The sequence below is a fragment of the Podarcis vaucheri genome (assembly GCF_965113315.1).
Source record: "Podarcis vaucheri genome assembly, chromosome: 15".
NCBI classification, from domain to species: Eukaryota; Metazoa; Chordata; class Lepidosauria; order Squamata; family Lacertidae; genus Podarcis; species Podarcis vaucheri.
In genome coordinates, this window is record NC_138753.1 from 7486969 (window position 1) to 7509702 (window position 22734).

Here is a 22734-nt window from a genome sequence, read left to right on the forward strand (position 1 = left end):
ACGGAAGAGGCGTCTGGTTGGCCACTATGAGAACAGGACGCTGGACTAGTTGGGCCATTGCAAACCCCCAAACATTCCTCAGTTGAAAATAGGGACATTTCTCACTCTCCCCTCCCAGCTGACCCTCCTCGACTTCCAATTCCCCTCCGCAGAGCATTTCCAATAATTAATAATAATAATAATAATAATAATAATAATAATAATAGTAGTAGTAGTAGTAAAGTAATAATTTATTATTTCTACCCTGCCCGTAGTAGTAGTAGTAGTAGTAAAGTAATAATTTATTATTTCTACCCTGCCCATCTGGCTGGATTTCCCCAGACACTCTGGGCGGCTTTCAACAGAACATCAAAAACAGAATAAAACTTCAAACATTAAAAACTTCCCTAAACAGGGCTGCCTTCAGATGTCTTCTAAAAATTGGATAGTTGTTTATTTCCTTGATATCTGATGGGAGGACGTTCCACAGGGTGGGCGCCACTACCGAGAAGGCCCTCTGCCTGGTTCCCTGTAACCTCACTTCTCGCAGTAAGGGAGCCGCCAGAAGGCCCTCGGCGCTGGACCTCAGTATCCAAAATAAGGGGGAATTCCGTCACCAGTACACCACTCCACTGTTCTGATAAAACCCGGTAATCCCCCTTTCATTTGTCCCCCTTTCTTCCCACCCAGGGTGGCGCTGCTCTCCTCTGCCTGCCCCTCAGAGCCAGCCGCTCATCATGCAAGGCTGGGCCTTGGGGGTGGCAGCCTCTCCTCTCCTGTTCTCCAGCAGATGCTACAAGCTGCCCAAGGGAGGAGGCTGGCAGAGGTGGCCATGGAGAGGCCAGGGGATGCTCCCTCACAGCTGTAGCAGCCGCTCAGCCCAAGTGTTGGTTCATCCTCCACCCTGAACTTGGCAGCAGTGGGGCTGGCAGGGGAAATAGGGACATTCCAGGATCAAATCAGAAGCCAAGATGGCTTTCATTATTCTGGGACTGACCCTGGAAAACAGGGACACTTGGAAGGTATGCCATTGACTTATGTCCTGCAAGCAAATCAGGATGAATGTTCAATAAACAGGTTCTCTGGAAGTGTCCCAAATTCTAGAAGGCCACACAACAGAAGCAGCATAACCTATCCATTCTAGAACTGGATACAGCACAATGGAACAGAACAGAATTTTGGGCATAGGCATAGATGAGGGGGTTTTTTGTCCGTATATATACAGGCTGCGATCCCTAGACGACTGAGTTCCTCTTGTTAATCTTTCATTTAATGCTTAAGAGAAACTTGTGGACACTATGCTTATAATGGAACTTATTACCTAGAGCACATCTTCTTGTGGCAATAAAAGATCTTAAAATGGAATAAACTGCTAAAATAAAGGAGGAAACAGTCAACACTGTCTGATGAATTAGTTTGCATTTTCTGATTTCAGGCATTTTAAATCAGGGCAATCGTGATCTTTTGAGGGGGAACAATATTAATTTTTTTCCAACTCTACCTAGCAATTTTACAGTCCCTTTTAAGAAGCAACTTCCACCTCAAACTGGCATGTGCATATAGAAGAAAAGAAAACAAGGAATTGGACAGTAAATCATGACCTAATTCTCATTCCAACATTATGGATATTATACTGTTGTTTAGTTTATCGCTGATGCAAGATTTTAGTCAGCAAGGTAAGCAGATCATTCTTTCTGTTAAAAAAAGATTATTCTATACTGCATTCCAATACAAAAGGTAAAGGAAGGAATCCAAACAAATTACAGTATACAAGAAACAAATATAAATAGTGGGTTCAGTTTCTCGATGGAACATGCAGAATGCATTTAACTCATAAGAAAGTTCCATTGGGCAAAATGGGACTTTCCCAAGGTTGCGTGTCCAAAATTACAGCCAGTGTGGAGTTGTGGTTAGAGTGTCAAAGTAGGACCATACAGCCTAACACACACATACCCCAAGCTCACAACAATATGTTCATAGAAACGTGAGTAAAACACATGTGGTGGTTGTTTTTTCTAGGGCACATTTGGGGGACCTTTGGCCCTCCAGATAATGCTGAACTACAACTCCCTCGCCCCCATAAGACTTTTCCACTGTAGGGTTCCAGGTGCAAGTTACAGGCACACACCAAAGGAGCCACCAGGTGGAGAGTTAAGCACACTCTACCTCTCCCTTCCCAGCTCTGTTTTTCCCTATAAGGGGGCCAACTTCAGGAAAAAGAAACCTAGTTTGGAAGAGCAAAGGACCATTATAGACATTGCAGCAATGGGGAGACCTTTCTCAGCTAGGAACAAACAAGGAATGTATATAAGGCTGTTCATCCATTCTGCCCATTCCCTTTCAGGACTCCAGAACTATCACTGTTGCGTGCAAAGATTCTCTGAACTCCTTCCTAAAAGCACAAAAAGAATATCCATCATACTGAAAGGTAGGAGAGATTCAGGAATGCCTTCTCCTCTGTAGAGGCTGCCAAAACCACTGAGATTTCTCAAGGAACCCTCTGTTTAAAGCAGGGATGGGGAGCACATACAGCCTTCCAGGTGTTGTGGGACTCCCAGCTCCCATCAGCAAGCAGAGTAGAATGGTGAGAGCCATGGTCCAGCAATGTCATCTGTGGGAAGCCACAGGTCCCTCACTTTGGCTTCAAAAAGAGGTTAATTCAGGTTGCTTCCTGATGACCTGGTTATTGAGCATTCATATTTGTTTGCACAAATTTTGCAGTGAACATGTATAACATCATCTGTTTATTGAACATTCATTGCTTTGCATTCCACCACATACATCATCTAGGCAAGAGGCATTATCAGCATTCTGCTCTCACAGTGACCACCCAGATGCTGACAGGAAGCCTGAAAGTAGGACCTGAGTGCAACAACGCTCTTCCCTCCTGCTGTTTCCAGCCAACTACTGGAGGCAGAACATAGCAGCCATGGCTGGTACTCATTGATAATCCTCCATGAATTTGTCTAAAATCCTCTTTGAAAGCCACACAATTTGGTGGCTATTAGTGCCTCCTGTGGCAGCGAGTTCCACAGGTTAAGTATACACTGCTGTGAGTAAACGTACTTTCTTTTGCCTCTCCTGAATCTTCCAACATTCAGCTTCTTTGGATGTCCCTGAGTTCCACTGTTATGAGAGATGCAGAAAGCTCTCTATCCATTTCTCCTACACACCATGCATAATTTTAGAAAGTCGCCTCTTGTTAGCTCAGTAGAACGTGAGACTCTTAATCTCAGGGCTGCAAGTTTGAGCCCCATTTTGGGTGGAAGGTTCCTGCATTGCAGGGGGTTGGACTAGATGGCACTTGTGGTCCCTTCCAACTCTACGATTCTCTTGTCTTTTCTCTAAACTAAAAAGACCCAAATGCTGCAACCTTTCCTATACTGTATAGGGGACTTGCTTCATCCCCTTGATCATTTCAGTTGCCTTTTTCTGAACCTTCCTCAGCTCCACAATATCCTTTCTGAGGTGCAGTGAGCAGAAATGCACACAGTATTCCAAGTTGATTTCTATAGCACAGCAAGTCACACTGGACCTAACTAGGTCTGGGGCCCAGAGATTCCCCACCCTTTCCGCAGAGAGTGAGCTCACATGCGAATCTGCCTCTTCTTTTAAGCAAGTGTGCAAAGAAGTGAGAAGGAGGAGAAAGGAAGGTGAGAAGGGCACAAACAAGCTGGAATGCAAGGAAGGTGATATTTCGGAGGTGGCAAGGCATAGGCTGGAATGGTCTAAGGCTGGATCTAGACACATCAAAGAAGCGTTTCAGTTAAGTGCTTTGTAAACTTTGTATGAGAAATCAGGTTGGCAAAAACGGAACTCCACAGCACCATCTGGTGTTACAGTGTTATAACGCATATACAACTCACATAAACGCTTTTTCTTTGCCAATGCAGCTGAATCCTAAGGACAACTTATTAAATTCCTTTATCTTAAGTAACAACTGATTTTGGGTTGCTGTTGTTTTTACTTTGTCTTTCCACAGAAAGTGGAAACACATCTAGAGAGGAGTTGTCCAGAAATCACACTGTGGCTGCTTTGCAATGTTCTGGACCTCAAGGCACCATGAAAGTACATCTCATTGTTTCCGAAAAGATGTACAGAGGGAAACTAAAAGCTATGGATCTCTTCTACGGCCTGAAACAAATCGCGGATCCTGATGAGAGGGGCTGTGCTGCTAAATGCTGCTTGATATCGGCCGATCACAGAAAGAGCCTCCAGAGTCAGGCAGAAGCTAGTATTATGGGGAAAGGTAAGGAAAGGAAGCAGAGCTTGAGGGCCATGCACTGGGTTGTATTCCATGTCAGTTCAATTCAGAATAGACCCACTGAACTTAATGGACATCGGCCTGTTCATTTCAGTGGGCCCACTCTGAGTAGAATTAGTTAGCTAAAACCCATCGTCCATTTTTGCTATCTTACCCTCTTCTATGACTCATCCCTGACACGAGTGGCAAACCTCAGGCCTGGGAGCTGAGTGTGGCCCTTTGGACCTCTGTATCTGGCCCTTGGAACTCCCCCAAGCCACGCCCCTCACGGGTCTTGCACTGCAGCCTGAGAGTTGTGTGCCTGGCTGGAATATGTCCTTGGATAATAATGCCTCTTGCTTGTCAGGAGAGAGGGCAGAGAAAGGGGTGTGAGTGTGTGTATAAACTAGCCTGTTAAAAGGTAATTGTTCCTTTTTGCCTCTGACCCTGCATGTGGCCCTTGTATGGTTGTTCAAAAGAGAATGTGGCCCTTGGGCTGGAAAAATGGCACCCAGGTTTTTTAACATATGTATAATGCTTGGGGGGGGAAGGTGTTGACATCGGAGACATTACAAGATGCAAGCATTCTTTTTCAACTTTTCTAATTTAACTCCCTGGCAGATAAACACACCCCAGATACAATTTCTGTTCACAGTGCTTCTCCCAGGGGTGTCGGATTGTTTCATCATCAGCAATCAAACTAATAATGAAAATTTTGCAAGAAGTTTGGAAAAGGCAACTGAAATCCGAATCAATGCAACATGTCAAGGTAACTAATTTGGTTTTTTTCCAGTTTTGCATGAGTAAGGAGGATAATTAGCCGAAAGAAATACTGCATACTGTGCTATATTGCAGGGACAGAAGTCAGGGGAGACTAAAATTGTAATATTTTTTTTTAAAAAAAAGCTTAGATCCCACCTTTTTGCATGACTTGAGGTGCACAATTCACCAAGGAGTTATTCTGTGGATTGAAGGAATCCCATCTCAAAGTTGCTAACAGCCCTAGTGAAATTAACAAGCAACAGCAGAATAGTTAGTAAAGATCATAGAATTGTAGAGTTGGAAGGGACCCAAGGGTCATCTAGTCCAAGCCCTGCAATGAAGGAATCTCAGCTAGATCATACATGACAGATGACCACCCAGCCTCTGTTTAAAAACCTCAAAGGAAGGAGAGTCTACCACCTGTATGGAGAGTCTGTTTCACCATCAGCTCTTACAGTCAGAAAGTTCTTCCTTATGTTTAGTTGGAATCTCCTTTCTTGTAACTTGAATCCCTTGGTTTGGGTACTGCCCTCTGGAGCAGGAGAAAACAATCTTGCTCCATTCTCTATGTGGGAGTCCCTTACCTATTTGAAGATATATCCTCTTAGTCTCCTCTTTAGAAGGCTAAACATAGCCAACTCCCTCAACCATTCCTCATAAGGCTCTGCACGTGCTTCAGCTTGTCAATATCCTTCTTAAATTGTGGTGCCCAGAACTGGACACAGCAAGTCCTCAGATTGCCATATACTTAACACAGAGGGAGTGTCAACAAATTAAAAGCTCTGGATCCATTCCAGTCCGGCTTCCGCGCTGGTCATGGGACCGAGACGGCTCTGGTCGCCCTAACAGATGACCTTCGTAGACAGCTGGATCAAGGCGGGTCGGGGCTGCTGATTCTTCTAGATCTATCAGCAGCTTTCGACATGGTCGATCACGAACTTCTGGACCACCGCCTTGCCGACGTGGGGATCCAGGGCACAGTCCTTCAATGGCTGCGCTCGTTTCTCTCTGGTCGGGGACAGAGGGTGGCGCTTGGGGGGGGGGAATTGTCATCGCGCCACTCCTTGGTGTGTGGAGTACCTCAGGATGCGATACTCTCCCCGATGCTTTTCAACATCTTTATGCGCCCCCTCGCCCAGCTTGTTCGGAGTTTTGGGCTGGGTTGTCATCAGTATGCCGATGACACCCAACTCTATCTGTTGATGGATGGCCATCCTGACTCGGCCCCAGACACACTGACCAGATGTTTGGAAGCTGTGGCTGGATGGTTACGTGGGAGCCGGTTGAAGCTAAATCCTTTGAAGACAGAGGTCCTGTGGCTGGGACGGGGCGATATGGGATTGGGGGGGCAACTCCCATCTCTTGCGGGGGCGCAATTAGTGCCAGCACCGTCCGTTAAGAGTTTGGGTGTAATCTTCGACACCTCCCTTTCCATGGAGGCGCAGATTGCAGCTATAACAAAGGCGGCATTTTTCCATCTCCGCCAAGCTAAGCAGTTGGCTCCTTACCTCTCTCGCCCTGACCTAGCCACTGTGATCCACGTGACGGTCACCTCCAGACTGGATTATTGTAACTCGCTCTACGTGGGGCTGCCCTTGAGACTGACCCAGAAACTCCAGCGGGTGCAGAATGCTGCAGCAAGACTCCTTACAAGGTCTTCGCTGCGAGATCACATTCACCCGGTGCTATACCAGCTGCACTGGCTCCCGGTGGAGTACAGGATCAGGTTTAAGGTGCTGGTTTTAACCTTTAAAGCCCTATATGGCCTAGGACCCTCGTACCTACGGGTCCGCCTCTCCTGGTATGCCCCACAGAGAAACCTACGGTCTTCAAATAAAAACATCTTGAAGGTCCCAGGCCACAGAGAAGTTAGGCTGGCCTCAACTAGAGCCAGGGCTTTTTCGGCTGTGGCTCCGATCTGGTGGAACACTCTGTCACAAGAGACCAGGGCCCTGCGGGACTTGACATCCTTCCGCAGGGCCTGCAAGACAGAGCGGTTCCACCAGGCCTTTGGCCAGGGCACAGCCTGACTCCCTCCCTCGGCAATCTTCACAGAGCTCTGGCCCAATGGTTGCTAGCGGCTTGAATTAATTAATTTTTATAATGAATGATTTTAGAATGTTGTTTATGTTGTACTTTTGTACTGTTTTATTGTTGTTAGCCGCCCTGAGCCTGGCTTCGGCTGGGGAGGGCGGGATATAAATAAAATTTATTATTTTTATTATTATTACAATGCCAGCTACCTCCTCCTTATTCTCTATTTTGCCATTGTAGAACTCAACGAAGAGGAGGACTAAAAGTAGTATTATATGGCTCCGTCCATCATTAGCTCTGGCTCCACCTACTGTTAGTCTCCCTTCCTTCTGACCCACCAATCACTGTTGGTGTGCTGAAAGGTGGGAAAATACCACTCAGATTTTCTACCTCAGGCACCAAAATGTCTTGAGCAGGCTTCCTCAACCTTGGCCCTCCAGATGTTTTTGGCCTACAACTCCCATGATCCCTAGCTAGCAGAACCAATGGTCAGGGATGATGGGAATTGTAGTCTCAAAACATCTGGAGGGCCGAGGTTGAGAAAGCCTGGTCTTGAGACTTCGATGTGTTCACATTAATGCTTACTCCACATCCAGTGGCTCCCAGTGCTACTTTTGGAAGCCACATTCACATGTTACCCATGGTCCATATTGATCCTGCAGTTTCTTGACAAATACTGCTGTCCGATGCGGTATGCCCCCCCCCCCGGCCCTGATCCAGATTAAATCCGACTAGAAAACTTAACCCACCGTATCTGTACTGTGAACATTTAAGACAGCCATTGCACATGCACAGATGAAAACATATGCTAGGCTTGCCATACGTCAGGAAAATTCCTGACGTGTCCTAGTTTCCGGGTGTAAAAATGGTGTCATGGAGGAATTTTGCTAAATCTGCAAAATTTCAGGGGAAATTTGGCGATGTGATGGAAAAAAGCAGTGGAAACAGCTCCAAAAGCTTAAAATCACTATTTTGCGGGGGAGGTTTTCCCCAAAAAGCTTAACAATTTTGATGGGTTTCTTTAAAAAAAGCTTTGCACATGTGAAGAATTCTACTTTTTGAAATATGGCAACCCTAGCATATGTTTCATGAGTAGGCGTTGGAGGGGGGGTGTTTCAGGGGCAAGGAAGACAAAAAGGTCATGCATATTGGGTGAAAACATCCCCACCCCCTCTCTGATGTGAGCAAGACTCTGCAAATGCATCTTGAAACGCAGCAGGGGGAGCGACTGTTCTGCTTTTTAAAGTTGCAAATGTGAACATACCCTACAACACAGCTCCTATCTTTCATTATTACATTACCTCGCCTATTTTATGCTTCGTGTTTCTCGTTCTGTCCCCAGAAACAGATGAGATGGAGGACAGGAAAAAGATAGGTGTCTTCCTGAAAATAGCCATCTTGTGTGTCATGGTGCCCCTGATGTTCTTCTTTATGGTATTTGGTGTATGTGAAGTCCCCTGTCCTGTAAGTTTGCTTGTGCCAAATCACTGCGACAATTTAAAATAAGTAAGCTGCTTTATATCGTATCAGACTCTTGGTCCATCTAGCTCAGTGTTGTCTACACTGACTGGCAGCAGCTCTCCAGAGTTTCAGGTGGGGATCTCTCCCAGCCCTTTCTGGAGATAGCAAGGATTGGACCTAGGACCTTTTGTATGCAATGCGGATGCTTTACCATTGAACTAGGGTCCTTACCCATATTTGCAGAGGATTCAGTGTGGAGGAAATAGTGGTGAAATTTCATGTACTGGCTAGGATTGGGGGAGAAATTCAATTCATTCATTGCATTTAAAGAAGAACCTACCTAATTTGCACTTTTCTAAACAATAAGCAAACCGAAACACAGCTATCCTTTGAAAGTTGCACGTCTCTGAATTTTGCAATAGTTATACATTCACGTAAAACGTGCAAAAATGCATAACGTGAGCATAAAATGCATATATTAGCAATAATAAATACACTGGGAAATTGCTTTGCAAAAATGTGTATAATAGGCAAAACTGCATGTGTGTATTGGGATAAATTTGCAATAAAATGCTAATCGATTTTCATGAGAATTTTTAAAAAAAACAAACACAAATTGATGTGGAAACGTGGAGAACTGAACTCAAGACTGGAAAAATGAGAAACTGAAACCAAAATAGACAGATTCACCCAACCCAAGTCCTGGCCTGTCCAAGTCCCAAGGAAACTGAAGGGTGGACAAGGTAGGCTTCTTTTGGGAGGGACTGTCAAAATGTGGCCTCAATACCTGTCATGACCCCAGAGTGCAGCAATGACCGGGACACTGAACCAGAGGAAGTGGACCAGGGGCACTCAGGATGAACAGTCACTAAACAGGCCATCTGGAAACACACCGGTGGTACCTGGTTTTGAGCCTAACTAGTGATGAGGAGCCAATGGAGTCTGGGGCTGGCAGGCAGGAGGCTAACGAAACACGCTTCACAGCATTGCAATGCACAGGAGGCTAGTCCCTTAGGGCAAATGAGGCCTTGCCCCACCCACCTCAGCCTGCCCTCACCCAGCCCCCACCTGCCGTACCTTATTTATGACCAATATAGAGGGTAGCAGTGACTGCCAAAACATCTAGAGGGCACCAGGTTGGTGAAGTCTGTCTTGAAGACATGGGCTTAGGCAGGGCTTTGTGACGGAGTTAGACCAGCCTAGCCATACTGATAAATTTTCTTCTTCACTCAGTGTTCCCTTCCTCGTTGGACGCAATGTCTCTTCCCTACGCAAAAACATGAAGCAAAAGAGAAGAAAATGACGGAAGCCACAAATCCTGCCGCACACAGAATCCCCACCATGGTCTGTTTGTTTTTAACAGTTCAGTCGTGCTTATTCCGTTCAGCTAGACGAGACTTCCCTGGGCGTAGGACGAGAGCCCTGTGTGATCAGGCTCATCTAGTCCAGCAGCCTGCTCTCACAATGGTGCACCAGGTCCTCCAAAAGGAAGCCTACAACTTGGGCTTGAGGGCGTAGCCCTCTCCCCACTTGTGATTCCTAGTAGTTGGTATTCAGTGGAGGTAGAACATAGCCATTGTGGCTAATAGCCATCAAAAGCTGTATACAGTGGTGCCTCGCCAGACGAAAATAATCCGTTCCTTGAGTCTCTTCGTCTAGAGGTTTTTTCATCTTGCGAAGCAACCCTATTAGCGGCTTAGCGGATTAGCGCTATTAGCGGTTTAGCAGCTATTAAAGGCTTAGCAGCTATTAAAGGCTTAGCGGATTAGCGGCTAAAAGGCTATTAGCGGCTTAGCGGCTTAGAAAAAGGGGGGAAAGCGGGGGGAAATCGGAACACTCGCAAGACGTTTTCGTCTTGCAAAGCAAGCCCATAGGGAAAATCGTCTTGCGAAGCAAAAACGGAAAACCCTTTCGTCTAGCGGGTTTTCCGTCTTGCGAGGCATTCGTCTTGCGGGGCACCACTGTACTCCATGGTTTTGGAACAAGTAGAACCCTGCCAGATCACACATAAGACCAATCCAGCCATAGGAACTTAAGAAAGGTCTTCTTAAACCAGGCCAGTGGTACATCTGCACCACCACCCCAACTCACAACCAGTCAAGAAGGTGGTGTTTGCTGCCAGCTTCCTCCTCCTTTGTCTTAGGGTTGCCCTTGTTAGAACTCAAATGAGAAGGATGGAGACAAAATTAATTGGCTCTGTCTCTCCCTGTTATGGACTCTGGCTCCATCTACTGTTGGCCTCCCTTCTTTCTGTCCTACAGTGATGAACCAGATACTCATGGGAAGCCCACAAACTGGGCCTGAATGTGACAGCCCATTCCTCACTTGCAATTCCCAGCCCAATTTGTGTAATCCCCCTTTCAAAGTTATTCAAGTTGGTGGCCATCTCTAAAAACAAAAAAACATGCAAGTAAAAGATTTGGAATTGCTTTTCCAGTCCTGCATTGAACTGACAAAATCCACCCCCATATTAGCAGTACTGTTTAATATGCAAAAGTTGGAATTGTTATATTATAAAGTAGATTTTTCATTTGTTTTCCAGGCAGAAGTTTAACATCAAGTCCCAACACCCCCAAAACATCTTAATTCAGGAGTGTTTAGGCATTGCTTCTGAAATAAGTGAAATAAAAGGTGTTTTCTCATTTACTGGGTCGTGTGTGTGTGTGTGTGTGTTTAAAATTCTCAACATGATCTCAGAAATAGCAAATTCAAGCTACATCTCCCCCTTTATGTAATCAAAATTTCTTTTTAAAAATTCTCTTTATTTGGGCTTAAGTGGGGCAGTGTTTTCATTTGTCAGAGTTATTGTTCATTTATGTGTTTATTTTTTATTTGTTGTATGCATATATTTTGTACAGTTGTCGAAGTATTTAATCATTTACACAAAGCCTTTACACACACACCTGACACAACTTATTGTCAGCACATATATAACACACCACCATAAACACCATCCTATACATGTTTCACGCACATAAAAACCTAGAGGCGGTTGGTCATTTTTCCATTTTTACATGTGCCAGGTGTTTGCAAAAAAATTATCCCTCCCCTATTTATATTCAAAAGGGTGGCGCTGTGGGTAAAACCTCAGCGCCTAGGACTTGCCGATCGCATGGTCGGCGGTTTGAATCCCCGCGGTGGGGTGCGCTCCCACTGCTCGGTCCCAGCGCCTGCCAACCTAGCAGTTCGAAAGCACCCTCGGGTGCAAGTAGATAAATAGGGACCGCTTACTAGCGGGAAGGTAAACGGCGTTTCCGTGTGCTGTGCTGGTGCTGGCTCGCCAGAGCAGCTTGTCACGCTGGCCACGTGACCCGGAAGTGTCTTCGGACAGCGCTGGCTCCCGGCCTCTTAAGTGAGATGGGCGCACAACCCTAGAGTCGGACACGACTGGCCCGTACAGGCAGGGGTACCTTTACCTTTACTTATATTCAAAATATTTTATTCTAAAAAGTACTTGTGTCTCAACTCGGCAGTGTGTCAAGTGGATGTTTATTTTAATACTGCTGAACTGCTTTACTTGGTGCCATCAACGTTTGCTTCATTTTATTTAAATTATTTGCACAAGTTGACCTAACATTTAAATTGTAATGCAACACCACCTTAAGCCACCACTTCACATTTTGCTTAAGCAGAATCCTAGACATGCCAATACTCTTCCTTGTAGTGACCATTATTATCATTACCCAAAGTTCTCCCAGTTACCCAAAGGTAGTTTACCCCTCAAAGAGCTATAAATCTCCAGAGTCTAAGCGACAGTTCCCAGTATTATTTGGGGGAAAATAAATCTATTACCTATGTGCTTTAAACATATGGCACGCATAGAGCTTTCTCAACGTATATTTCTTTACAGGCGCTCTTTTTTTCCTCAGCAATGTATTGTCATTTCCGTTTGTCGTGCCCCACAGCTGTGTAATCCGTTTTCCCTTATTGGTTTATTATTATTCATTTTACATGAAAACCATTTTTTTTTTAAAAATGTGTTTACTCCCAAGTAATCTTGGAATATTACGAATATATTCTACGGCTACCGTGAGCCTTCTTCGTTCTACTTATGTGCGTTCAAGGTGAGATGAGAATATATATATACAGTATACAGTACAGTATTCTGAGGTGAGGAGGAAGATGGGAGGGGGAGGGGAGGAGGAGCGCGCGCACACGCGCACGCGGTCTCGACAGCCCACGTGCACAGCCACCCGTCGGGCCCGAGCACGTTCCAGAGAGAGAGAAAGAGCGTGAGCGCAACGGACGGCTGCGAGGGGGAGAGGGAGGGGCCGCCTGTGCCGCCCCGTTCTGCGTGGAACGCACGTAATTTAAAGCCGGTTCGAGTCGGCAAAGCAAGCGAAAGACGAGCAAAAGCGAGGCAGGTAATCAAGGGGCGGGGCTGCGGTGTGCTTCGCGGCGGGGAGGGGAGAGGGAGAGAAAAGGGGCGGGGCGGCTGTGTCGGAAGAGCGGAAGTAACCGGGTGGCTTGTGTGTTGGGACGGGAGGGGGGGGGGAATGAAAGGAACGACACATTCAGGAGGGGAGGGGGAAATGGAACGAAAGCCAGGCGCGCCCCTGGTCAGCGCGTGCGCTCTCGCTGTCTGAGGCGGAGCCCGGATGGAACTCGCTCTCGCGTACGCTGCCGCCTGCTTCACCTCATTGGCCAAGGGGGGGGGGACGAGGGAGCGCGTGGTTGCTGTGACGTTGAGGCGTCAGTTGGGGGGGGGAGAGTATAAAAGGCTGTGGGGAGGAAGGGAAGGTTGATTTCGAAGGGCCTGACAAGACCTGTGTCTTGATGGAGTCTGGTGATGGAGGGGGGGGGAATTTACCCCCCCAACCACACAGACACACCTTTTGTTGTTCTTGATTTATTTTTTTTCCATAGAGTGTGCACCTTACACCAGGCTTCCTCAACCTCAGCCCTTCAGATGTTTTGAGACTACAATCCACATCATCCCTGACCACTGGTCCTGCTAGCTAGGGATCATGGGAGTTGTAGGCCAAAAACATCTGAAGGAGGTTGAGGCAACCTGCTTTACTGCCTCCCATTCCCACTAGCCACATGCTTCAGCTGCTCATTGATAGAACTGCTGTTAAAATCAAATTTGATTTGTGTTCCATCTTATGTTCAGTGTTAACACCTGTGATGCTCCAGATGTCTTATCTATTATTTATAAAAACATATATATTTATAAAAGCATGTATATATGCACACAGAGAGAGTTTACAACAATGGAACATAAAACTACAGTAAAAGCAATACAGAAAGTTAAAATCAGACACCCATTATTTTATCTACGTCATAAAATTTATATACTGCTTGATTGCAGAAAAACCTCAAAGCGTTTTACAAAAAGGATAAAATAAAGTTACTACTAAATATTTAGAGCCGTCATTTAAAACAAAGATAAGGTTTAAACTACAATGTAATAGACATGATTTAAAACTTCTACAGTTCTACACAATCTAAATGAGAATGTATTCAGCAGCCACAGAAAAGGATGGGTGAAAGAGCCTGTTTTATATCAATTGGCAGGGAGATCCAAAGTGTCGGTGTTGCCACACTAGACAATCATGTTCTTACAAAAGCGGTGTGGGTATTATGTAAAAGTGTCAGTTCCGCTAGTTGAAGTGGTCAGGTGGGCACAAGTTGAAACAGAAGGCAACTGCTGAATCTCTATTTGCAGAGTCTTCCACAATACTGAACCAATGACGCTGACGGTTCTATTTCTTGTTGACGGCATTTCCAGGCAGAGCTGGGAGCACCCCCTGCCTGAAACCCTGGAAGGCTACTGCCAGTCAGTGTGGACAGTACTGAGCTAGATGGCCCAATGGTCTGACTCATCTTCCTGTATTCCTATATTTTTCTTCCAGGGGCCTACAAACGGGCACACATCTTTATTTTTCTTTTTACAGGGGTTGAGCATCACTGGAAAGCTTAATTCAATGAGAGATTGTAGAGATTGAAGTTCAGGTGCCCAAGGGAGGAACATGGAGCGTCTGACATCGTTCAGCAGTAAGTAGAGTCACTCAAAGGTTGCTGATAGTGCTTGCAATGTGAATCCCCAACTTTCATAAATAGGTAGTGCTAGGTGAAAGATACCACCTGATCTGGCGAGATCATAAGTGAATGTGGAATGATATGTGGCTATGCAACTTGCTTCTGTTTCTCATGTTCCGAGAACATGTTCCTTATTGTAGCCAAAATGGCCCCAGCCACATTCAAGGGGGAGGCAGTAGCAGCCTTGGGAAACCCCAAGGTTTACAGAGGAAACCCAGAAATCCATATAAAATCCATTTCCTGGCATTCCATCTCAACTAGTGCAGGCAAGGGGAACCTTTGGCCCTCCAGATGTTATTAAACTACTACTCCCATCATGCCATGCCACTGGCTGTGCTTGCTGTGGGTGATGGGAGCTGTAGTTCAGCAGTGTCTGGGCAGCCAAATGTTTCCTGCACCTGCGAAGAATGGGGTTGAACAGATATGAACCAGTTTGAGTTTTGATGGCTGGCGTCACTAGGGACATGTAGTAGTTTCAGTGTCCACCCAACTAGTGTCTGTTGGCACAAAAACACCCTGGCCTTCGCAGAAGGTCCCAGATTCAAAACACAGCATCACCAGAAAGGGCTGGGGAAATGTTCTGATCTGAAATTGAGTTAGATGGACCAATGGTCTGATTCAGTTTCCTATCTATCTTTTTCTTTTAATTTTTTTTCTCAATAAAAAAATCACAATTACACGCCTTTCAAACAAATACATCCGGTACAATAACATATTTCACTTCCCTCCCCCCTTTTGTGGTTTCTTTTCTGATTTAAATTTTTAACACTGCATTTTCCACTTTGCTCCGTTTTTAAGTTATTCTTCCATTTCTCTTAATAATTTTAACTGCTTGATTTAAGTTAACCCTACTAATGAACTTGCTTGCATGCTAGGATTTTTCAAATATTCCACAAACTTTCCCCACCGTGTCCTGTTTACCTTAACATGTAGATGTATTACTGTGTCAGTTTCTCCGCCGACAACAAGTGAAGGAGTTTGCTTTGCAAAATGGCGCCCAAGCTTTGTTACGTATTGGTCTTGTTGGCTTTACAGATGACCCTTTTGACAAGCCGCCATGCCGAGGGTGTTCCTCTTACCTCGCAGAACCTTACATAAAGTGTGCAGAGTGCGGCCCACCTCCCTTCTTGCTGTGCTTGCAGGTAAACTTACATTTACAAGGAGAGAAATGAAGGAGGGTTGAGTTACCAAGCCTGTTGTGTTCTCCCAGGATGCTGAAAGCCAAGTAGCCAGATCACCAGGAAGCAGACTAGGGCATATCAATAAGACAAGAGCTCCCAGCTTCCAGCTCTTGCTGCTGCTTTTTCATTTTCTTTTGTATAGCTGGCAGTGGCTCACATAGGGGGTCACCAATGTGGAACCCGAGGCACCAGTGTGCCTGTCATTATCTCCTGCGGTGCTCTGAAAGGTCTCCAAAAACATTTCTTCAGAAATCAACAATACCTGAGAAACTGTTTGTGCTTCCTGCTCAGTCCCTGTTCGTACCAGCTCAGCCTCTCCTATGCTGAAGTTAATATAGCATGCCTCCATAGCAGCCATTTTCTGTCTCCCATGGCACTCTCTCATAATTACAAATCTGCCCACTAGCCCAAAATGGCTGCTGACTCCTGAGCTAACAACTCCAAGCTGTGCCAAAGTCTTGTCAGAAGTCACCTGCAAACAGATTGCTATTCTTTGTTGTAAAGCAGTCTTCTTGCCAACGTGAGCCTGTGAATTATAGTCAATGGTGTTATATGCTGGAGTCAGCCCCTTTTCAGTGTGTTTAACAGTTTATTTATTGCATAGCACCAATAAAAGGAAACTGTTTGTTAGAAAGGTTCCAGGAAATAACTATAGGGAAGGGATGTTTTGTTTGTGATCGAGGCATCCCTGTGTCCTTTTCATTTTACCTCTTTGTAGTCAGTATAAAGTCCCTGTTTCACATCTACAGAAAGAAGGAAGAAAAGTAACCTAGTGGCAAACTCCTTTGTTTTGCAGTGCTTCACAATAGGATTTGAGTACAAGAAACACCAGAGCGACCACACCTATGAAATAGTGGTAAATGCACCTTTCTGATTACCTTGCTTTTTCTTCTCGTTGTCAGCCTCCGGGAGACACATCTTGATCAGGCACCCCCAACCTTCTGCCCTCCAGATGTTTTGGACTACAATTCCCATCATTCCTGACCACTGGTCCTGTTAGCTAGGGATCATGGGAGTTGTAGGTCAAAAACATGACATGTGGAGGGCTGCAGGTTGGGGATGCCTGAACTTGATAGAACGGGGATTTGAGGTCAGAAGCCAGTGGTAGTTGTGGCGATGCCAGATTTGCGCACACAAGCACATAGGATGCACAGTCCCACTCCTCAGCCAATGCTTGCAGGTCAGCCCTTTGATATTGCCTCCTTTCAGTTCTTCTAATGATCACTCTGGCAACCAGGGAGGGGGCAATTTGCATCCCCATCAGGGGGCTGGCTTGGCCTTAAATGACTGCCCACCCCAGCATTGTGTCTAATTAAAAGAAGAAGAAGATGTTTCCAAAATTAGTGGGGTCTTGGGGATGGAGAGCAGAAAAATTTGCTTGGAAGGCCCAATCTAGTCCTGCCTAGACCAGGTTTTAGCCACTTTGCATTAGAAGATTCATTACATCGGGGTAGCCAGTGTGGTCCTCTCTTGATGCCTGTGAACGACAACTCCCAATTCCCTTCAGCCAGCATGCCAAATGGTCAGGGATGGTGGGAGCTGTAGTCTAGCAAGGGGGGGGGCACTTCATTGGCTACCTCTAGATATTACTTTGTAGAACAATAATGTTTCTCTTTGTGTACTGAATTAACCAGAAAACACTTTAGTTAAATTGTTATGTCACGAAGAACAGTTACATTTTCTGTTCCACTGAAACTCCTAAAACAGGTTTCCCATTGAACAGTGGTTGTTTTTCTGGGGGGTAGTGGGGTGTGTTTTGTTTGCTTTTTAATCTGTCATGCCCATGTTACTTCTGGAATTATAGCCACAGAGAAGTAAACGAAGAGGTCTTCGTTGTGTTCTGTAATACCACTTTCAGGAGCGAACCGTAATTATAGCTTGTGAGATATTTACATTACGTGATAATAACTTGAAATTCCTGTGGCGTGCTGCTGGAGCTTTTAAACTGTCATTCCAGAAGCAGCAGTCTGATCTCTTGTTCCCCAGCTACTGGAATAATTTGTTTTCGTACATGTAGACCTAAGGAAATGTACTACTCAGCAATGGACATTTGCAGTCCCACATACCAGATTTAAATGGTGCCTCTGAAGGAAGTCACTGAGTTATGAACACCATTTATGAACATAAGATAGCCTGTCGGATCAGGCCAAGCTACATTTGAGCATCCTTAACAAACTACAGTTCCTGGAATTCTTTGGGGAAGGCCATGTGCTTTAAATGTATCTTATGCATGTGATCTGTATTATGAAGAGAGTATGTTATGGTTATATTCTGATGTCAACACAGATCAGTCATCCAGTGAAGCTGGATGCAGGACAGATAAAAGAAAGCATTTATTCACACAGCACATGCTGTATTGGCCCGTATATAAGCCACACTTTTTTCCAAATTCTGATTGTGAAAAATTGAAGTGCGGCTTATATTAATGACCTTATGCCGCTGGCCAAGTGGCACAGCTCCCCCAACCCATGGGAGCACGGGGCAACAGCGCACAGCCCGCCCACCACTCCCAAGCCTCCCCTACACCGGATGAGGGAAGGGGGGAAGGCCACCGGCAAAGTGGTGCGGCTCCCCCCCAGAAAGCAGCACAGAGCAATGGCGCTCGTCCCGTCCGTGGCTCCCAAGTCTCCCCGAAGCCGCCAAATTTTAAAGGTGTGACTTCTGTGCAGTTGCGGCTTATATTCAGGCCAATACGGTAGTTAAACTTCAGATCTCCCTCTCACAGGAGACATTGATGGCCACCATCAATGAGACTATTTTTATTTGGACTGAGTTTGGTTGTCACCAGGAGATGGGGATTCCTGAGCTGAGTTGACGGCCAGAGCTCAATCGGTTGCAAGTTGGGGCTTTCATGTGCCATTTGTATATATGTGTTCTAACGTGTTGTTCCTTGTCTTGATTTTTGGTGACGAGGCAAGTTCAAAATGCCACAAAAGGCTGTGATGGGTGGGATTTAAGCTACTGAACACCATGCTCAGAATTACATCCAAAATTAGTTCCCTTCCTTGTTTCCCCATATCGCCAGACATCCAACTTCCCCGTCCTTGATCCGACTTGGACAGCTCAAGAAGAAATGGCCCTCTTAGAAGCTGTGATGGATTGTGGCTTTGGAAACTGGTGAGAGTTTTATGCCTGATTAAACATTGAGATCTGTCCCACTTTGGTGGGTAATGCAAAACAGAGCAGTCCTCCTCCTGATCGATGCATAACCAGAACTATTCCCCCTCCTCTCTCTCTTACAGGCAGGATGTAGCAAATCAGATGAACACAAAGACGAAAGAGGAGTGTGAAAAACATTACATGAAGCATTTCATCAACAACCCCCTCTTTGCATCCACGCTATTAAATCTGAAGCAAGCGGAAGAGAATCAACACAGTGACACAGCCATCCCGTTTTATTGTAAGAGTCCATGGCAGGAACAGAGGCAGCATTTCACATTCCCAGATTAGCCAGTGTGGTGCCCTTCAGGGGCTGTTAGGACTACAACTCCCATCAGCCCTAGCCAGCACAACCAGTACAGTCGTACCTCAGCTCCCAAACACCTTGGGAGTCACACGTTCTGGCTCCCGAACGATCGAAAACTGGGAGTGAATGTTCCAGTTTGCGAACGTTCTTTTGGAAGCCAAACATCCGACGGGGCGTCCGTGACTTTTGATTGGCTGCAGGAGCTTCCTGCATCCAATAGAAGCCATGCTTTGGAAGTCAAACATTTCAGAAGTTGAACAGACTTCTGGAACGGATTTTGTTCGACTTCCAAGGTATGACTGTAGTCAGAGATGACTGGAGATGCAGACTTCTGGGTTAGCTACCCATGCCTTATTCTGTGTCTAAAGATGGGCCTTCAGGGACATGAATCAGTGACAGGTACAGTTAGGCACTACAGAAATTCATAGCAAGTTATTAACTTAAGAACTTTTTTTTTAAAAAAAAGCTAACAAATGCGCTTCCTTCCCCCTGCATGCTATTCACACCATTTTTTCCTCCTTTGCTTTGAGAGGAGGGGAGGTGCAAATAAATTTTTTTAACTGGCCCGACTACTAAAACATGCTTTCCACCTCCTCCCAGCTGCTGAAGATCCTCCGCGGCCTACCTTTGATTCCTTGCTCTCCAGGGATATGGCTGGATACATGCCAGCAAGAGCAGACTTCATTGAGGTAGGAACTCATTCGGTGTGGCTCTTTGCCTTTCCTCCTGGAAACAAATAGGATGAATGTCATTATGGCTGGGATGGCTCAGTTGGTAAAGCATGAGAGCGTGCTGGGTTCGAGCCCCACGTTGAGCAAAAGTTTCCTGCATTCAGGAGGTAGGATTAGATGACCCTTGCAGTCCCTTTCCAACTCTACGATTCTGTTTGTTATTTTCCTGATTCATCTTCCCCCCGCCCCTTTGTTTTCGTAAACAACGCCAAGAGCCAATTCATGAAACTGGGGCAGGGGTGGTGGCTGAATGAATGAATGAAATGAGAGCTTTCTGTTCTCTGCATGTGATACTTCTCAGTACCACTTGCAATGTATTCCTCATGTCATATTTTGGGGCTTATAGTGGGATTTTCGGCTTGTGGTGGTGATTCAGAGCAGGGTTGGGGAACCAAGGGCCACATTCTTTTCTGACAAACCTCCCAAGGGCCACATAGTGGGCGAGGCCTGAGGCAAAGGTGGACAGAGCAAGGAATACATTTTTTTTTAACTTCTGTGCAGTAGGCTATTTTCTACTCACCCTCACCCTCCCTTCTTTACGACAAGCAGGAGGCATGTTCAGAGTTCAAGGCGCATCCCAGTTAGGGAAATACACTTGGGGTGCAAAATAGGAGCAGTGAGAGGTGTGAATCGGGGGATAAGGGGAGGTGTGAATCGGGGGATAAGGGGTGTGGCTTGTGGAGAGCTCCAAGGGCCAGATAGGCATGGAGGGCCACACGGCCCCTGGGTCTGCTGTTCCCCACCCCTGGTTCAGAGGCTTGGCTTGGTTATTTGGTGGCACTGGGCACTTAATAAACAAGCATAGGATGCAATACCGCTTGGAACCCGCTGGGGGAGCAGCAAGATTGCCTAAATGCACAGTCGATGCAGCAGAGATGCTCACAACTGGGGAAGAGTCGCTGCAAATCACCTGCTGCTATTGTTGTTATTGTTAGAAGCTGATGAATTGGCATCAAGTTCCTGCTAAATTCATATCAGGATCTGGAAGTGGGCGAATCAACAAGCAACACTTTTTGCTTTGTCTTATTTTATTCCCTACCCTCCTACACCAAACCAGAACACCCAGCTGTGCAGGAGTCTGGGTCCAAGTCTTCAAGGCAGCAAAATGACCCAAATTGCCAAGGACAACCCCAGGAATTGTGAGAAGAATTGCTGATGTTGTGGTCCATTTGCTGCCTTGAAGACTTTGGTCAAGAAGGAGCTGTTGCAAAGCTCTTTTGTCATTTTTACTATCTCTGCCTTTGCATTAAATCAATGGTTCTTGAGACCTAAAAAAAAAAATCCACAAATTTCTTTTTAAAAAAACCCCTTTTGTTTATTTTCAGAGTATTAAATGCAAACCACAGCAAAATATCAACTTAAAGATATCTAAAACAAGGCAGGGCAAATAAAGGAGAAACTGTACAAAGTCGCAACACCCAATCTTAAATCCTGACATCCATATTTCTCTGGATGGTGCAGGAAGAGATTGCTGCCTGTTGAAATCCGAAACACGAAATAAATTCCCACTAAACTGCATAGAAGTGTTCAGGGCCCTCCTTTCCCTCAGAAACCTGTAATTTAAGTGTTATTTTTTCTTGCGGTGATCCAGTTCCGTATGTTTTTATACCACAGGGAAATGTTCAAGTTCTGTTATGCTTTCTGTTGTTGGACAGTGGAAATCCTGGCTTCTGCCAGCATCTGTGTCAATAGTTGTTTTTTCCTTCCACAGGAATTTGACAACTATGCTGAATGGGATTTAAGGGATATAGACTTTGTGGAGGATGACTCGGAACTTTTACACGGTGTGTTTTGCGTTGTGAAGCTATAAGAGGAAATGTGGGGTATCTCCACTCAGAGATTGGAAGCAACAAGGGATGGTTTAGTGGTCCTCCAGTTGCTTTAGTGCTGCAGCGATAAAACTGCTAGCACATTTGCAAAGCTAAGCAGGGTCCAGTGTGGTTTCAAATTGGATGGGGGACCATTTGTGGAGGGAGATTCCTGCATTGCAGGGAATTAGGCTCACTGACTCTCGGGGTCCCTTCCAACTCTACAATTCTATGATTCTACATGGTGTGTTTTTTTTACTGTGTTGATTTGCCTAATATCCCACACACACATGTATGCACACATATACACACACACAGAGCAGCTTTGCAGGGGACATCGCTCCCTTGACCTCCTGGCAGCTGAGAGACCGTCGTTTACCAGGAAAGAGTGGGTGAGGCAGCAGTGAGGCCAGCATGGTGCAAATGCAGCAGCAGGAGCTCTGGATTGGCTCTGCTGAAATGTTTGCACTCCCCCCACCTTCCTGCCACCTCATCCCTCTCCCTCCTGATAAGCAGTAGTGGCTCAGCTGTCAGGAGGTCAGGGGAGCACCACCACCGCCCCAGCACCACACTGTTTGCTACTGCAATATTTCAGCCTCGGTTACGATTCTTGATTTTTGGGGGGAGCCATGTTTGGATCCCTGAAACGTTGGTGTTTTATGTGCTATCTGGCTTTTAGCAAGATGCAGGAATGTTAACCCTTCTTCACACGCATATCCTGCCGCGTGGGAGCCACCTCAGTGTGGCAAGGTCCCACAACGCAGGGGCACATTATACATTTCAACCTTTTTGTGCCGCCTCTCAGAGCAAGTCCTCCTAAGACAGCTCCCAACTATATAATCGTCACATCTTTTACCCTAAAACAATAAGGATCACCACACACACACACACACACAGTTCATAGGAAGAGCTTGCTGGGTCATGTGTAAGACCCCTCTTCTCACAGCGGCTGGCAAGATGCCCCTATAGAAAGCCCACAGGCAAGACCCTGAGTGCAACATCTAAATGCAACTGCTTGTGATTCCTA

General features: G+C 45.8%; 2 protein-coding genes across 7 annotated transcripts in view; both read left to right on the forward strand.

The window, feature by feature from the left end:
- The first annotated feature begins 1142 nt into the window (after positions 1 to 1142).
- LOC309519719 (uncharacterized protein C17orf78) lies at positions 1143 to 11125 on the forward strand. Of its 2 annotated transcripts, none has more exons than XR_014213977.1 (7): positions 1143 to 1655; positions 2324 to 2407; positions 3962 to 4228; positions 4844 to 4991; positions 8361 to 8482; positions 9713 to 9823; positions 11022 to 11125. XR_014213977.1 is itself a non-coding variant. In XM_082200846.1 (7 exons), exons 1-7 carry the CDS (start codon positions 1601 to 1603, stop codon positions 11031 to 11033), a joined length of 765 nt encoding a protein of 254 aa, XP_082056972.1. In that variant the 5' UTR covers positions 1146 to 1600; the 3' UTR covers positions 11034 to 11125. The 2 variants fall into 2 exon arrangements, 1 of the variants encoding a protein (XP_082056972.1); XM_082200846.1 differs by having other exon boundaries at positions 1146 to 1655; positions 4878 to 4991.
- Positions 11126 to 12654: 1529 nt separating this feature from the next.
- TADA2A (transcriptional adaptor 2A) overlaps positions 12655 to 22734 on the forward strand; it is a 28632-nt gene continuing 18552 nt past the window's right edge. Inside the window, exons 1-8 of one of the 5 annotated variants that reach the window (XM_082200825.1) lie at positions 12655 to 12843; positions 14377 to 14476; positions 15548 to 15663; positions 16499 to 16558; positions 18728 to 18819; positions 18945 to 19102; positions 19769 to 19857; positions 21611 to 21683. In XM_082200825.1, the coding sequence (XP_082056951.1) occupies positions 14452 to 14476; positions 15548 to 15663; positions 16499 to 16558; positions 18728 to 18819; positions 18945 to 19102; positions 19769 to 19857; positions 21611 to 21683 (613 nt within the window). In that variant the 5' untranslated portion in view covers positions 12655 to 12843; positions 14377 to 14451. The remainder of the gene's footprint in view (positions 12844 to 14376; positions 14477 to 15547; positions 15664 to 16498; positions 16559 to 18727; positions 18820 to 18944; positions 19103 to 19768; positions 19858 to 21610; positions 21684 to 22734) is intronic. The other 4 variants (XM_082200826.1, XM_082200827.1, XM_082200828.1 and 1 more) reach the window with 4 other exon arrangements.

Bases quoted from the DNA above. Each gene is read 5' to 3' on its own strand.
- LOC309519719 (XM_082200846.1), top strand. From the start codon at position 1,601: ATGGATATTATACTGTTGTTTAGTTTATCGCTGATGCAAGATTTTAGT. The intron at 2,408-3,961 runs GTAGGAGAGATT...GTCTTTCCACAG, and splicing joins AATATCCATCATACTGAAAG to AAAGTGGAAACACATCTAGA. The intron at 8,483-9,712 runs GTAAGTTTGCTT...TTCTTCACTCAG, and splicing joins TATGTGAAGTCCCCTGTCCT to TGTTCCCTTCCTCGTTGGAC.